A 16337-nucleotide genomic window follows, 5' to 3' on the forward strand; every position below is an offset into this window, starting at 1 on the left:
AATGTTCTTGAAGGCCATGGAGTCCATCGCGGTAGAACTTGGTGGGCCGTAAACCGAAGAAGGTATTAAGTGGAATTTGCACCCCTATTAGGGATTTGAAATAGCTTCGTCTAAGGTGATTGTCCAAGGAATGGAACAGGGATAATTGGACGGTGCAATGTCCGCGGAGTATGGTAAATGCAATAGTGTTCTCCATCCAAGGCGTAGAAGGTGTCCTGGGTCATCCTAGCCACATTGTCCTGTAACAGGAGGCACCCTTGGGATTCAGAAGTGCTGCCTTCAGAGCTTTGAGTTTTTCTTGAACACGGCTCAACTGCTGACAGTACACAGTTGCATTGATGCTGTGACCATCAGCTGGTAGCGGTTCCCGATGCACGATGCCACTAACAGTCCACCAAACACACAGGAGGATCTTCTTCTAGTGCAGTGCTGGTTTCGTCTGTTTTGGAACCGGTTCATGGGATGCTAACCAATGATGACGGCGCCGTGGAGCTTCGTACAGGACCCATTTCTCATCACATTTCAACACCCTGCCCAGAAATTGCTCTTTCCTCAAACGAGACAACAAAGAAACACAGGTGTCTGCTCGCGTTGCCTTCTGGCCCGGAGTCAGATCATGTAGGAGCCATCGACCCAACTTGTACTGCTTCTTAAGTTGATGAAGATGTTGTCGAATGGTTTCTCCACTCACACTAAATTGTAGTCCCAGTTTCTCACATGTCTGGCCATTGTTCGCCTCAATTGCTGCCTGGAGATCTTCATTTTGTACATGTGTTGATTTTCCGGCACGTGATGTGTTTTCGAGTGTTTTGTCACCATCCTTAAACTTGTTAAACTACCGTTGCATTGTCCGCGTAGTTACGACACTCTCACCAAAGGCCTTGCATATCTTCCGCCCCGCTGCAGCGGCGTTTGACCCAAGTTTGAACTCGTACAGCATACATGCCCTTATGACGCTCTGTGGAGGTCCCATGTTCATTCTGTCCTTACACAAGTTCACGTTATAACTGAATAACCACAACCAGGTAGTATGTTGGATATATCCACAACTGACCTTCGCCTTATCTCCATTCGCATTCAACTCACGGTGTGAGGGCGAATTGAGCACAGACCTCCACAAAAAGCAACAGAACTTCTTTGTTAGCTTTATAGAATAATATGTTTAAATAACTGTTTCTAAAGTCGAGACATTTTAATTATTTTCTCTAAGTCACTAGGTCGGAATAATTAAACATATAATACAAAAATACAAAACTTTTCATAATATTATGTATTAATGGAAGAAATATAAGCAAACTTGTGCAATTTGAAATAAAAATAAAATGCAAGTTTTTATTTTACCGCGAAGATTGTCATTTTAGGCTATTATTGACAAGAAAAGAGAAACTCAAAAGAACAGGTAAAAAGCACATTTGCTTGAAAAAACCAAGGTGAATGCCTGAAGGCGCCCGAAGGAAATTTGATGGATGAAATATAAAGCTAATTAACGAAGTAGCGCAGCAAAAGACAAGCTTTTATTTTTATTTTACACATGCACAAGTTGCATAAAAATAAACTCTGTGATAGTTTGTACAATTTGATTTAACATAAACTTGTGTATTTGTCAGTCTTTTCAACGATAACTTTGGTAAAATTTATCAGATATTCTAGTGATACTTGATGTGTTCCTTCGTTCAGGCCTTGGAAATATGCCGGATGAATAGAATTCAAGTTTGTGAAGAATTAAGTCAAATCAAAGCAAAGTTTAAAACTTGTACAGATTCATAACGTGTTATCAAATTAATATTTTAGAATAACTTTTGTAAAAATTATATTTGATTTTAGTCCAATATTGCGAACTGTTTATATAATTTCTTCATTACTTGGGTAGAAAACTGTCAATGATAAAAATGGAAGGGGGTGGGATGTGAGGAGACTAAGAGGCAGTTAATTAAATTCCAAGTTGGGAGTTTTTGCATATGCACAATGTAATAAAAATTTGCTATGACAACTTCCGTAAAAGTTATTTTTCTTTTACGAAATATGATGTAGGCTCTATATTTTCTTCGGAGCTCTTCAAATGTCTTATTCTTAGGGTTGAAATCGATCAAGAATAAGGAGTTTTGTATTTACACCCCATCATACATGATTATTTTGTAATTATGATAAAAAGACCTTGTGTCCATCTTAAACACAAACTAAATACAACTTTCTTACAAGGCTGTCTATAACCTTTATTATACATTAATTAGAAATCTTACAGTTTCGGAAGTATATCACTTCAAGAATTTAAATGTCACGATAATGGACATATATATTGAATTTTAAAGAAAAGTGATTCCTGATTGGTAGAGATAACTAATGATGTAATATTATTTATGATTTCAGCTGGAATAGTAGTCTGAAGAAGGAAGTAATCTACTTCCGAAACTGTAACATTTCTAATTAATTTATAATAAAGATTATAGACAGCCTTGTAAGAAAGTTGTATTTAGTTTGTGATTATTTTGTAATAAATTTTGTAAAATATCTGATTTTCATGAAATATAGCTTGCGATTTCTTGGAAACTTAAAAATTATCTTTATTATTGCAGCTGAAATTAGTCAGAGACAAAGTGTGAAGTCATCAAATCATCTCCATCTTAAAAAACACGTTTAAGGAAAATATTTATTTAAAAAAAAAATGATTTTGACAAAACATTTAGTGTGCTTTCCTTTTGTCTTCCTAATTGAGGCCACAGCCTGAGGTCGAAAACAATAAATCAGCATTAAGGAGGTGAATTTAACCCATCTTTTAGCAAGTGGCAGTACCACGTGTATACCTCGTGAAGGAGTTTGGTTTGTATGGCGTGATATTTTCTCAATTCATATTGAAACCAGAAACTGTGATAGCTTCCTACCACTCCCGGTTTTAGTGGAGAGATTAAAATAAAGATTAAACACATTCTTGGGACGCTTAATTAATTGCAGAAAACTGCTTCTCGTTATCTATTACCGTTTTTACTATATAATAATCAATGTTGAATCTGGAAATGGTTGATTTTCCTCATTTCCAGTTTGAATATAGGATTAAGAGAGAATATTGTACATATTTAAGAACGCTACATCAATTTAAAAAAAAACTCTTCTCGGTTTCTTTCATTGTGTTTTCTCTATGTAGATCAATTTTGAAAACAAAAGTCGTGGATTTCAATCACTTCTAGTCTTGGTAGAGAGTTAAGGATGGAAATTAAGTGTATTCTTGAGAGCTCTAATCAATTACGGGAAGGAAATCAAATGTATCCTTGGGAGGTCTAATCAATTACAGGAAGGAAATCAAATGTATTCTTGGGAGTTCTAATAAATTACAGGAAGGAAATCAAGTGTATTGTTAGGAGTTCTAATCAATTACAGGAAGGAAATCAAATGTATTCTTAGGAGTTCTAATCAATTACAGGAAGGAAATCAAATGTATTCTTAGGAGTTCTAATTAATTACAGGCAGGAAATGAAATGTATTCTTGGGAGTTCTAATCAATTACAGGAAACAACTTCTCCTTATCTATGATCGTTTTCGCTCTATAATAATGAACGTTAAAATCGGAATTGGTTGATTTCTATCACTTTCGGTTTGGATATCACCTCTATCTGGTATTGTTTTTTTGTATTTTGCTTCTTCATCAATGAATACCTTATTATTTAATGCACTGTAGAGTTTGTCAGGTGCCTTTATTTGTAATTTCTTTAATAGTTTTCACTCGTTTTTGTTTATTCATTCTAAACACCTAATTAATATAATCGTACCGATCGTGTCCACTTTCGTGAAACAGGAGAAATCGAAAACTTATACGAGCACTTAAAATTGTTATACTTTTAGTGTGGTAGACATGTAAGAACACAGTAGTAGCCCGATATATCAGTTTCGAAAGCAGACATGCCAGAAAACACGGTAAAACAGGATTATCTCAATTGTTGTCGTAAACATGTCAGAATAAAGCATTCCCACCAATAAGACATAATTAACTCGATCTCGGTTAGACATGTCAGAGTATATCTCAAAATAAATTAACTTAATTTTGGTTAGACATATTAGAACACCGTAAAATAAGATTTCTTATTTTGGTTACGTTAAGGTACACCCATGTCTATATGTTGTTGAAGGAATATACTTTGATAACGAATTCGCCAGGTATTTCTTATAATGTTAGTATGCGTATAATCGGCAAAGATATGTATCTGGCAAATTTTATGTCAAAAGATCAGTAAATAAGAACAATAAAACGAAAATAAAACTTTCTTGTCCATTTAGCAACATTTTGGTTTACTCATTGTAATTTTCGTATTTATAATACTTTTCCTATGAAATTGACCACAAATATACATTTCCCGATTATACACATAGTTTTAAAAGTACCCTGCAAAAACATTATTAAATTATATTCTTACAAGAAGACAGTTATAGATATGCGACAATCATTTTGGACATGAGTTTGGACATACAATATTTCATCAAAAAGACATTATTATCTCAGCTCAGTGGTAGAGCGTTCCCCTCTGGTACATGGGGTCCTTCGTTTGATCCCAGCTCACGCCAGGTGAGTTTTGTGGACGACAAACACCATGTGCGTGAGTTTTCTCGTGGTTCTCCCGTTTCCTTTCACTTTATTCCACCATTTCCTTCACTTATCATCATCATCATCTCCTTTAGTCTAGCCGGCGTAATCGTGGGACATAAAAATTAAAGATTTCATTTTATTATTATTTCAATTTTAGTTAGACATGTCAGAATACATAAGTAAGACACGATGGTCAGTCTTAATTTCGGTCGAAGTAGGTGATAGGTCATAACAATTCATTCTGACTATCAATTCATCAACTATAAATTCGTCTAGAATACATGCTATGAAGTAAGAAAGCAACTAGTAATAGTCACAACACATTTTTTCAATTGTATTTTTTTCTGTTTTGATTTTAGATTTTTTATTTCTAGTTCATCTCCGACGTAGGCCTAAAAGCTCCATGTGTTCGTGAGTTAGACTTGATAGCCAAAAAGAATACACAGCCATCTTTTTTCTACGAATTTAATTATTATAGTGTGGATGACGTGAAAACAGGACGAGCAGAGTGGATTGGTAAGTATATAATATATAAAGGAAAATTATTACCAATAACATTTTTCTAAATATAAAATACAGTAATATATCAAGTGATCAAAGGTGTCAGTTATTACAATTATTAAAATATTTTATAAATATTACCTCCAAATGTTGGAAATAATATTTGTTTGAAATTTATACATAGATACTAATAAATTACAAAGAAATACTCAAAATTGTGCTCTTGAAACAGGTTCCCTTTAAGAGCCTGACATACTAAAAATAATACAAAATTTTTCATTTTTCTTTGGCTTGTTTTTCATAAGTGAAAGGAGATAATGAAATGCAATTAACCACAATCATAGATAATGTTATTCTACAACAGAAAATATGAACCTGAAGAATTTTCAGTGTTGCCATCAATAAAAATTACAATGTTGCCAGAATAACATTTCCTCCAAAATGTAAGTTAAGGTAGAGACTTGAGGAACGAACAGTTCTAATTTAAACATTTAAATAATAGTTGCATTTGGTTTGTAATAAACAAAATAGTTTTAACATACAGTTATTAAAATTAAATAATAATGTTATTTAAAAAGTAATTCACAAGATTCCAAGACAACATGATACGTAATCAAATGCAGTTGAGTTCGTTCCTCTAAATCACTACCTTAACTTAGATTTTGGGGGAAATGTTATTCTGGCAACACTGTAATTTCTATAGATGGCAACACTGAAAATTCTTCAGGTTCATAGTTTCTGTTGTAGAATAACATTATCTATGACTGTGGTAAGTTTCATTTCATTATCTCCTTTCACTTATGAGAAACAAGTAAAAGAAAAATGGTATATTTTGTATTACTTTTAGTGTCAGGCTCTTAAACGAAACACTTTTAGGATTTCTTAACTATTTCATTTTCCGAAATTTTTCTTATTTTGGCATTAGGATAAATATTAAATATACTTATCTCAATGACAGTTTTGTCTTTATTCAAACAAAAGTATCAATGAGAATATGACAAGAGGTTCTCAGTATATTCTATGATTTTATTTCATTTCATTTAATTAAGTTTTCGATTTTTGAAATAACAGAAAAACAATTAATATAAAAATGTAAGCTCTATAGTAATCTAGCTCTTACTAGGTATTATTTTAGAAATTCTTTGAAAGAGGATCTATGAAAGATTCTTTTCATTGTGTAATTTGACTACCTGCTTAAAGACGTAATGTAAATAAAGCCAAGTTACGAAATAATGAACAATATTGTGATGACACTGGCCGTTTCGTTCCATAATACTTTCAAAAATATTAGACCACCATACTGCTTGTACTAGACCACAGTAATTTGATACCGGTACATAAACCAGTTACGTGGGTCAGTCAGAAAGTTTGTTGCACTCCATCGTGATATTTTCGGGCAAAAACTATTTTGATGAAACTGTGTGGCAACACTGCAGACATGTAGCTGTATCGTGTGACGTAGCTGCTTTCACGAAGCAAGTGGAGGTCTTGTGATAATATACGTCTTGACAGCTGCAAGTGGCGTCCAAATTGAAAATGCGTGCAGTGATTCGTTTTTGTGGGCGATACGCTGTAACGTCACGTCAAGCTATCGCGAAGTGGTGCAACATGTTTGAGAACGGAACTGCAGATATTGACGATGCTGAGGCGAGAGAAGACCATCAATTGCGACAAATCTGGAAATCACTGCTCGCGCGAATGAATGCATTCTTGCAAACACACACATAATAATAGACGAAATCCCAAATTAACTAGGTATTTCTGATGGTAGTGTAGTTATCGGGCATTGGATGGGATTTCTTTGCAGAGGGCATAGAAAAACTTGTATCATATCTCAACAAATGCTTAAATAACGGAGGTAATTATGTTGAAAAGTAGATTGCGAATGGAACTTTCACGATACAAATAAAGTTATTGTAAAATTTCTATCCTGTTTTATTTTCTTAAGCAGTGCAACTAACTTTTTGATGGACCCTCGTAGTTACTTGATTTCCTGTCTTATTTTCTTAAGCAGTGCAACTAAGTTTTTGACGGACCCTCGTAGTTACTTCATTTCCTGTCTTATTTTCTTAAGCAGTGCAACTAACTTTTTGACGGACCCTCGTAGTTACTTGGTTTATTTATTATACATACAAGATTCCTCTATTAGAAATCCAATGTTGTCACTTTAAGAACATTACTTTAAAGGATATTTGATAAAGAAGCTATTGGATAGATATTAATACATGAATTGGATGTAAGTATTAATCTTGCATCTCAAAAGAATATTCTTCTTTTTGTCAGTCTGACTCTTTCTGGGGTCTTCCTAACTAACCCTTCATTTGCTGCTACTTCTTCTTTTAAATTTTCGTGCAAGAGAGGGACATCCTTGAAAGTCTCAAAGTACAAACTCCAAAATTTTGCAAACTGTACAAAAATTATTAGATTTCGTCAAATTCTTAATGTTTCAAGAATGTTTTTTTCTCATGAATAAAAATTTAAAAAACGGACTAGCAGTAAAAGGGGAATTACTTAGAAAGACCCCAGAAAAGGTCGAAATAATATAAAAAAGAAGTTAGTGCTTATTTAATTTATTTTTAAAACCATTGATGTCATTTAGTGTATCTTCTAGCCAGTGTGCGAATTAGATAATCTATATTGGGGGGGATAAAATTAGGCCAAAGGACATAGTCTGAAGGTTCAAATTTCAAAATGAGACAATAAATGCCTTACCCCCCATATATATATATATATATATATATATATATATATATATATATATATATATATATATATATATATATATATATGTGTGTGTGTGTGTGTGTGTGACATCTGTAATAAATAAAAGATTTATTAATTTAATAAATCTACCGACAATAACTATGCACATATATATTGTCTGACATACACACCCCACTAAACCTTTCTGAACGTGTTTTAATGTTGTACTCACTCTTGTCCCCGTAGCTCTCTAAGGTTTATTTAGTTAATAATTCGGCTCGAGCGATAGCCATGATCACAAGCATATGTTAATTTTTCCACTCATATTGAAAGCTTCCACTTTGCATTAATACATACAGGTTGCGAAAAGAAACCTACTTCAGTCTTGTGAAAACCACTAAAATTATCAGTTAAACCGGACTTTTTTTTTTTTTTAAGAAAATCTAGATATTAGCCTATCAAATAAGAAATAGATTGTTGCTGGTCCCGATTTCTCACATCAAGGTCAAATCGAAGGCCAAATATTTAAAATCTCTCAATTCAAATTTCGAGCTTGTGCTTCTACTTCCCGCTAAAGCTGTGCTCATCACTACTTTTTTTCTCCAAACATCGATTCCGTGATGGGCACAGAAAGTCAACACTTAAAAATTACTTTACTGTTAGGTTGAAGATGAGTTGATTCACAATGGGCTACGTTATTCAAATAAAGTAAAACATTACACTGAAGTTTTTCAGACAACATTAATTGCGTGGACAGCAAACTGTACAGCGAAAAGATGGAAAAATGAAGGGTTAACTTTAAAAAAAACCCGCTCCAGTTGAAATGCTTATACAGACACGGACAATGACACGGAGAACCAGTCGTATTAACAAATGCTGAAACAAATCTTGAATTATTCGCTTATTCACCTAAAAATCACCTTCATTAACATGTCTGCTCACTAGGAGCATATCCCCCAGCGTGTACGTTAACATATACTTACGAGAGAGTACCTATATCTCAGATTTTGAGTACAGTTTCAAAAGTTCATTTCCGTAAACTGTAAAAGCAGTGATTACTATGGTAATTATCACAAATTAAATGCAACTTTTGAGTTGCATACACAACCTACTAGGGAATGAAGACCATGTGCTAACAAAGAGTACACTGGAAAATGAAATAACATGTTATAACAAAAATTAAAATAAGATGATAATCGATACAAATATAGAGGATGAATATGACATATCCGAACTTCGCCAAGTATGGTAGAAGAAGCTATTTGTTTACTTCTTCTTGGCCAACCGCTAAGAACATTTATAAATCTATATGTGGCTTTGTTATACGCAATTAGTACATTCAAATTCACAAACGATGACGAACTGAAGGGTACGAAGGTACAGTTGCAAGTAACAACCGTAGTCATAATAATATAGTTCTACTAAACAACGTTGAAAATAGTGGGTAATTAGGTGGTAAGTAGAAATGACCAAAACTGAACAGTTTACATCGATCATTTCGAAATACAGCTAGAAGATTAAATTTACAAGAAATAACAAAAATCAGTGACATTTGGAGTTATACTAAGCATAGTTTGAGGGGGAAAGCGAGCATCCCCGGTGGGGATACTTCAGCTGACTTCTTTGGGGGGGAACAAAATGTGATTGAGGGGGGAAATCCCCCTCATCCCCCCCGGTAATTCGCACCCTGCTTCTAGCCATACTTTCTATAAAACATTTGCACACAAACTGTGTTACTTAATATTGAAATACGAAATAACTTGCAAAATTGTTTTGTTATATGCAATTCTCATTTTCGTAATGTATTGCATAACTAAGACTCTAGCTTTATCAGCATTTCTGAATTTTACTGCATGCATATTGTGACTGAAAGTATATTTTGTTGCCACGAGAAATTTTCAATCCTATATTTCAACAACTTATCAGCTAAAATAGTTGTATTACTCACACGAATGTGCTCAAATGTGCTCTCTCTATATACAAATCGAAGTAAAAGGGTTAATAATGTAGTGCATAAAAACTCACGGTACTTAATATGATATACACACTTAGCTTTCAACCCTTGAACGCCTTGTTAACTAGAAGACTTGAAAGCTAGTACATTCAATGTCTTCCATGTGTTTGTGTTTAGAACTACCATATAGGTACCGGTCAGTTTGATTTTCATGTGGTTATTGTGATATTTCTTTGTTTAGCATAATTTGTGTTATTAACCTTTGTAATGATAAGAAAATGAATTTCAAGACAAACAATATTTCCTTTTTACTTTATTTTCAAGGGGCATATCATGAGAGTGAACTTCAGTTTTTCTTTGGAGAACCATTTCTCAACTACAGCAATCACCTGCGAGCTGTGAATGATAGAAACATGAGTCAAATAGCCATGCAGCTATGGGCTAATTTCGCAGAATATGGGTAAATATATTATTGTTAATATTTTTAGTTTCCTTGAATTAAAGTTTTTTTTTCCTTTCCTTTGACCTTTCTAGTATATTTCTGTAATTAATACCATACGTAAAGATTGACTATACCTAATCAAGGATTGTAAATGGCTCTTTCGTAAGTTAATGGCTGTAAATAAAGGGTAAATGTAAGATTGCGAACTGCATTTCCACAAATAGTAACACACTCAAAGACTAAGTTCAGTTAACATATAATTTTAAATCACGCTTTTATACGTAATACCTATACTAGATTTATCTTATCTAGTATAAAATTGCAAACTACACTTTTATAGGTAATACTGTAAAAAGACTCATCTTACCTAATACAAGCTTGTAAACGGTATTTTAAAATAAGAAATAATGTAAATAAAGATTGGGTTTAGCTATTATACTTCATAAGATAGCAAGGATTCTTTCATATAGGTAATAACGTATGTAAAAGTATTGCAAGTATTATATTTTTATCCCTACATTAAGGCTGAATTCAGCTTAAAACAGTTGAGAAAGCTCCAAAAGCATTGCCAGAACGAACTTAAAAAGAATTAAATTTTCTTATTAATTTCTACTATGTACTTCATTATTATACTCATTAAACAATTCTTATAATATATTTATCTATTTATAATTTCCTTGAGTACTGGCAATTTTTTCCACATGTTTTGTTTAAGAGTTCTGTTAAAACGTTCTACGATATGTTGTTTTACGAAGACACATGCTCAAAATGGACGGCTCAAAATTGAAAAATTCGAAAAATATCATCTCTCTATGACTTACAGTTCAAGAGATATGGCTCTTTAAATTTCCCGAAAACTAACATTTTTTGGGGGCCAATATCTGGGGAACGGTGACTAGTTGGAAAGTGGTCACCGGTTACTATTTAGTACCAAAATGTTCACCATCCTCTTAGGTATTTTACCACAGACTTTTTTACCACACCCTGTATACTACCGCTATGATTGTCTTTAGCATGTATGAGGTTACTAACAAATAAGGAATATATAACTTACAGTAATGGAAAATTTATAACGTGGTAACAAGATACTTGGTTTAAGTTGCAAAATTAATAGTAATTATTATTACTTAGCAAAATGAGAAAGAACATTCTTATTTACATTTTCTCCCCAAATATGATTAAATTTTCTTTAGTCGAACTTTAAATGAATTTGTAAAAATGAAAATGAAATCTATAAATATAATATATTACGGTTATGCTCTTTGGAAGAGGACACAGATGGTTAATAAGTAAATGATTATGAAAGAATTGGTGCAACAAGAATAGGGAAGGAAACGGAAGAACCCCGAGAATGCCCGTGGACTTGGGGTTCACTACAAACTTATTACATCGCCTGAGATCGGACTAGGAAGTTGGGCGCTTTGCCACTGGGAAACCGTGCCTCAATATGATTTTGTATAATAATAATAATAAACTCTACAAACTCTACTGGGATCGAGAAATAAGAACGGATATCACGGTACTTGCAAATAGATCCGACATCACTGTTATCAATATATATAATAATATTTTCGGATCTAACAAAAGCCTTTTATTTAGTAAATCATAATATATTGCTAGAAAAACTTAGTCGCTACGGTATTAGAGGCCTAGCAAATAAATGGTTTCAATCATACCTTAAAGATCAGAGGAAAGTAACTGTAATAACAGGAATAATTAATAATAAAAATCCAAAATGTGTATGAAGTGAAGAAATTATTAATCGTGGAGTACCACAGAGATCAATTCTAGGGCCACTTCTCTTTCTTTTTTTGTACAAAAGATCCTTCTGAAAATATTAATAGTTCTGTGTAATTTTATATGCAGATGATACAAATATAATACAGTAGTTAGTGGGAAAGATGAAAGTGAATTAACTTCAAGTTTCCAAACGGCAATGAGCCAACTTTCAAATTAGATGAATAAAACTGACCTAATTATTAATGCAAATAAAATATATGCCTTACATTTTCATAATGTTAAAAGTAATCAAACCAATACAACAATAAGAACCGATAATAAAGCAGTTAAATATGTAGAAACTGCTACCTTTCTTGGAGTTAAAATATTCAACTAGAAACTACATGTAGAACATGTTAAGAAGTAAGTTAAGCAAACTGTGTTATGCAATTAGATCTATAAGAGATAAGATTAATGTACAAACAGCTAAGTATATATATTACTCAAAATTCCATTCTATAATAAAATACGGATTGAAGTTCTGGGGAAATGCAGCTAAAAGTCTTGTCATCTTTAAGCTACAGAAGAAAGTGGTAAGTATACTAGCAAGAGTAGAATGTAACTCTCCTTGTAGAAACGTTTTTAAGGAACTTGAAATAATGAATCTTCCCTCAAAGTATTTTTTCGAAATATTAATATATTTGAAAAAACAGTAGTGAATTTATTGTTAACAAAGATATTCACAGATGCAACACAACAAGTAAAGAAGACAGTCACTTGCATACACATAGAACAAATATATACAGTAAATCAGTTGCTCACAAAGGTTCTCTATTATACAATCTACTTAAATCAGGTCTCTGTAAACAACTTTAGAATCTTATTTAAAAGGTACTTGATAGAATAATGCTCTTACTCTGTTGAAGAATATGTACAAAATAATTCGTATGCGTAAAATTAAATGTACATTAACTGAATTAGTGAATCTACAAGAATCCATATGTAACACAATAGTATATATGTTTATGTATAACGGTATATATAATATAACTGATCAATTCCGTTGTATGACGATGAACGGATGCAATAAACTATGATTATGAATAAAATTGACCAAGAAGTAATCCTCATAGATATAGCAGTACCATAGACTCACAACATTCAGTACAAAAATAAGCGAATGTAAAGACCTGACAGACAAATCAAGAAGCTATGGAAATGCCAGAACATTGCAGTAAGACTAATCATTATCTCAGCCATTGCAATTGTCCCTTAAAGTACTGTGACACAACTTGAACAGATAAACGCAAAACATCTAACAAATCTACAGAAATCAGTAATACTAGACACCTGTCATATGATCAGGAAGTTCTTTGGAGAAGAAGAACTCTTCAAATAATTCGCACTTGCCAGAGATGGCCGTCAGAGTATTAAGCTGAAACTGGTTTTAACCGATATAAAATAATATGAGGATATACATTCTGAGGCCAATTCATCATCTAGAGCTCTGCTTCCACAAGAGGCCGATTCCCAAGCATATAATATTACTTATAATTAATACAAAACAAATTGTAGAATTTCATAACTCAATTAATTATTTTTATATAATAGTATTTCATATATTCTCTGTTTTGTCGTACACTGGGATGTCATTAGTCAGCAGTACAGAATCATATTACAAATATGGTTGAAAGCCTATTAAAGTACACACCATTTGTCTGGACATATAAATGCAGAATAGTAATAACGAGTATTGTTTTTAATATATTAAGCCATCGTATCCTGACATGTTTATTATAGATCTAGTGGAAGAAAGAATATAGATCCAGTCGCAGAATTATCATGGATTTTGGATTATAATGATTAGTACATCATATCTACAATTACATTTCACACACAGAAAACCAATATTTATACTTCTAACATTTCACCAAATTATGATATTAAAGTTACATGTTGACTACTTAATTTACATCGAATGTATTTGTAGATGTTACATATTGAAACTTTTATCTTAATCTAAAATCGTTATATATATATATCATGTCGAAGAAAAACTGGCTGTAAATTCCGAGCCGTTAGCGCCAGTACATTGTAGTGCGCAGATTCAGAATGTCCCGATTCTAACTAAACAGTAAGCTACTGTTAGCGGATGAACGAGTTAAATAACAGCAACATATAATAATAGAATTATTACCTGTAAACACATAAAATAAAGACTCACAAAAGATAACATTAAAGGAAACTGTAATGGAGACAAATGGGTCTATTACACATTTTGTAAAGATAATTTAATCCTTGGCTAGATACGTTATACATACGATAAAACATAGTAATTCAACTTTTGAAGCCTCTTTATTCCTGATAAAAACAATATATCCAGAATTTATTATTATTATTATTATTATTATTATTATTATTATTATTATTATTATTATTATTATTATTATTATTATTATTATTATTATTATTATTATTATTATCAGGAAACAGACAATCTGTCCACTTACAATTTCCAGTACACAAAGTTGCATTAAGTTATAAATGGACATACATAATATAAAAATGTAAATTAAATGACAAACCAAAGAACATAAAATAAATTAGACATGCAAAACATTAAAAGAAATATCCTCAACCTGTCATAGATAAAGAGTTAGCCGAAATATACAAAATGATGTACAAAGAATCAATGCATTACATAATATACGAAATTCCAGGCAACACTGTGCTGTGCAATGTGATATAATTGAACCTTCATATAACAGTACTTGATGGTAGATGTGGCTAGCGTGGAACGGATTAACTATTTAAGATAAAAAAAATTCTTCCATAATAGGAACAGAGGGGAATGATTTAAAAATACAAGCTGCGTTTCTCCGCTGAATTGCTAAACTGAGTCTCTATTAAAAATTGTTTGCTCCGCGGATCTCCTGTTTTCATAACCAGCTGTGAACCTATTTGTTTCACTAGATTCTTTGCCTCTCTGCTGAAAACACCCATTGTTTCAACAGCAAAGGGAATGAAAAAATGGTCCTCTTTTAAGCATTTATATTTTAAATGTTTTCGTCTGCACGCTGTTTCTGTCGCACTTCCAGCTTCCTTAGATGTTGATACGATATGAGAAGCTGCAAAAGTATCAACACAAGTGACATCCCATACTAGACATTGCCCATTTTCCCAGGGGATTAACGTGATGCCATCTGGCCTTTTCCCATCATCCCTTGATAAACCTGATGGTTCTAAAGTTGTTTATTGAATTTAGTAATTCAACTTGTAATTGTTTATTGACTTGTTCTGTATATGAGCCCAACAGGTGAGTTAACTTGATGTACTGGGGAACATCTTTATCATTGTCTGTGATATTTCATCACATGATTTATTCACATAACTTTGTGATAATGTACAACTAATCTATTGTAAAATATGTTTTATATACTATACCAAGTATATTGTAAATTACTGTTATTCCATGGTTTGCGCAATTAAACAATTGTGACTGCTAGCAAAAACAAAATAAGCTTGACGATTTAAACACATTTTGTGTTTAGTAATTACATATATATAATTATTATATTAAGCCTATTATACATGGTCATAGTTTTCTATCAAATGTTGTATTACTTATGTTTAATAGTCATTTGGTCAAATAAATTGGCTAAAACTTTTACAAGCACTATAAACGATCAAATACAAATCCGAATTTTGTTGCTCATTTGTTTATATTTCTTCAGTCAATTGTTACATTAGAGGGCGCGGTGGCTCAGTGGACCTCCGGTGCTTGGGGTCCTTGGTTCGATCCAGCTCGCGCCGTGTGGACTTTGTGGTAGACAAACACCATGCTCGTGAGTTTTCTCGGTGTTCTTGCATTTCCTCCCACTTTCTTCATTCCACCATTTCATTCATTTCTCACAATCACCGTCTCCTTTAGCCTAACCGGCATAATCGTGGGACGTAAAACTTGAAAGATTCCATTTCATTTCATTTTTCAATTGTTACATTTATTGGTAGGCATACAGTGCAACGCAGTACTCGCTTGAGGCATTTATTTAAAAGTAAGCTGTTTAAATCGTAAATCTTAAAATAAACGAGCAATTGAAAATATGATCATGCATGTGAAATGTGAACGTTTATTAACCTGTAGTCTCTGGTCTTGCCAGCCGAACTTCAGAAACATTTTTTTTCAAGGCTTCTTTGCGTTTGTATTTATTATAATTTTCTTTAAATTTACAGTTATTTAAAACAGGATGCTGCTTGTAGGCATAAATAAGCATTTCAATTGGTTCCTGTGTTCAGATTTAGCGCCACCGCACAGTGATTTTCGTTTGTTCACTTTGATTCAATGTTGGATAGGAATAGAACATGTTTTATTTTAGAACAGTTGTATCAAATGTTGTAACCAATCCAAAAGTTACATACAACTTAGTGTCGCATACATTCAAATT

General features: G+C 32.7%; 1 protein-coding gene across 1 annotated transcript in view; it reads left to right on the top strand.

Moving 5' to 3' along the window:
* Positions 1-16337, top strand: part of LOC145684240 (fatty acyl-CoA hydrolase precursor, medium chain-like) — a 220757-nt gene that overhangs the window by 191633 nt on the left and 12787 nt on the right. The window contains exons 8-9 of the mRNA XM_081756346.1: positions 4948-5089; positions 10056-10191. Of these exons, the coding sequence (XP_081612472.1) occupies positions 4948-5089; positions 10056-10191 (278 nt within the window). The remainder of the gene's footprint in view (positions 1-4947; positions 5090-10055; positions 10192-16337) is intronic.

The sequence above is a fragment of the Thermobia domestica genome, chromosome 4 (assembly GCF_964235325.1).
Source record: "Thermobia domestica chromosome 4, izTheDome1.hap1.1, whole genome shotgun sequence".
Lineage (NCBI taxonomy): Eukaryota > Metazoa > Arthropoda > Insecta > Zygentoma > Lepismatidae > Thermobia > Thermobia domestica.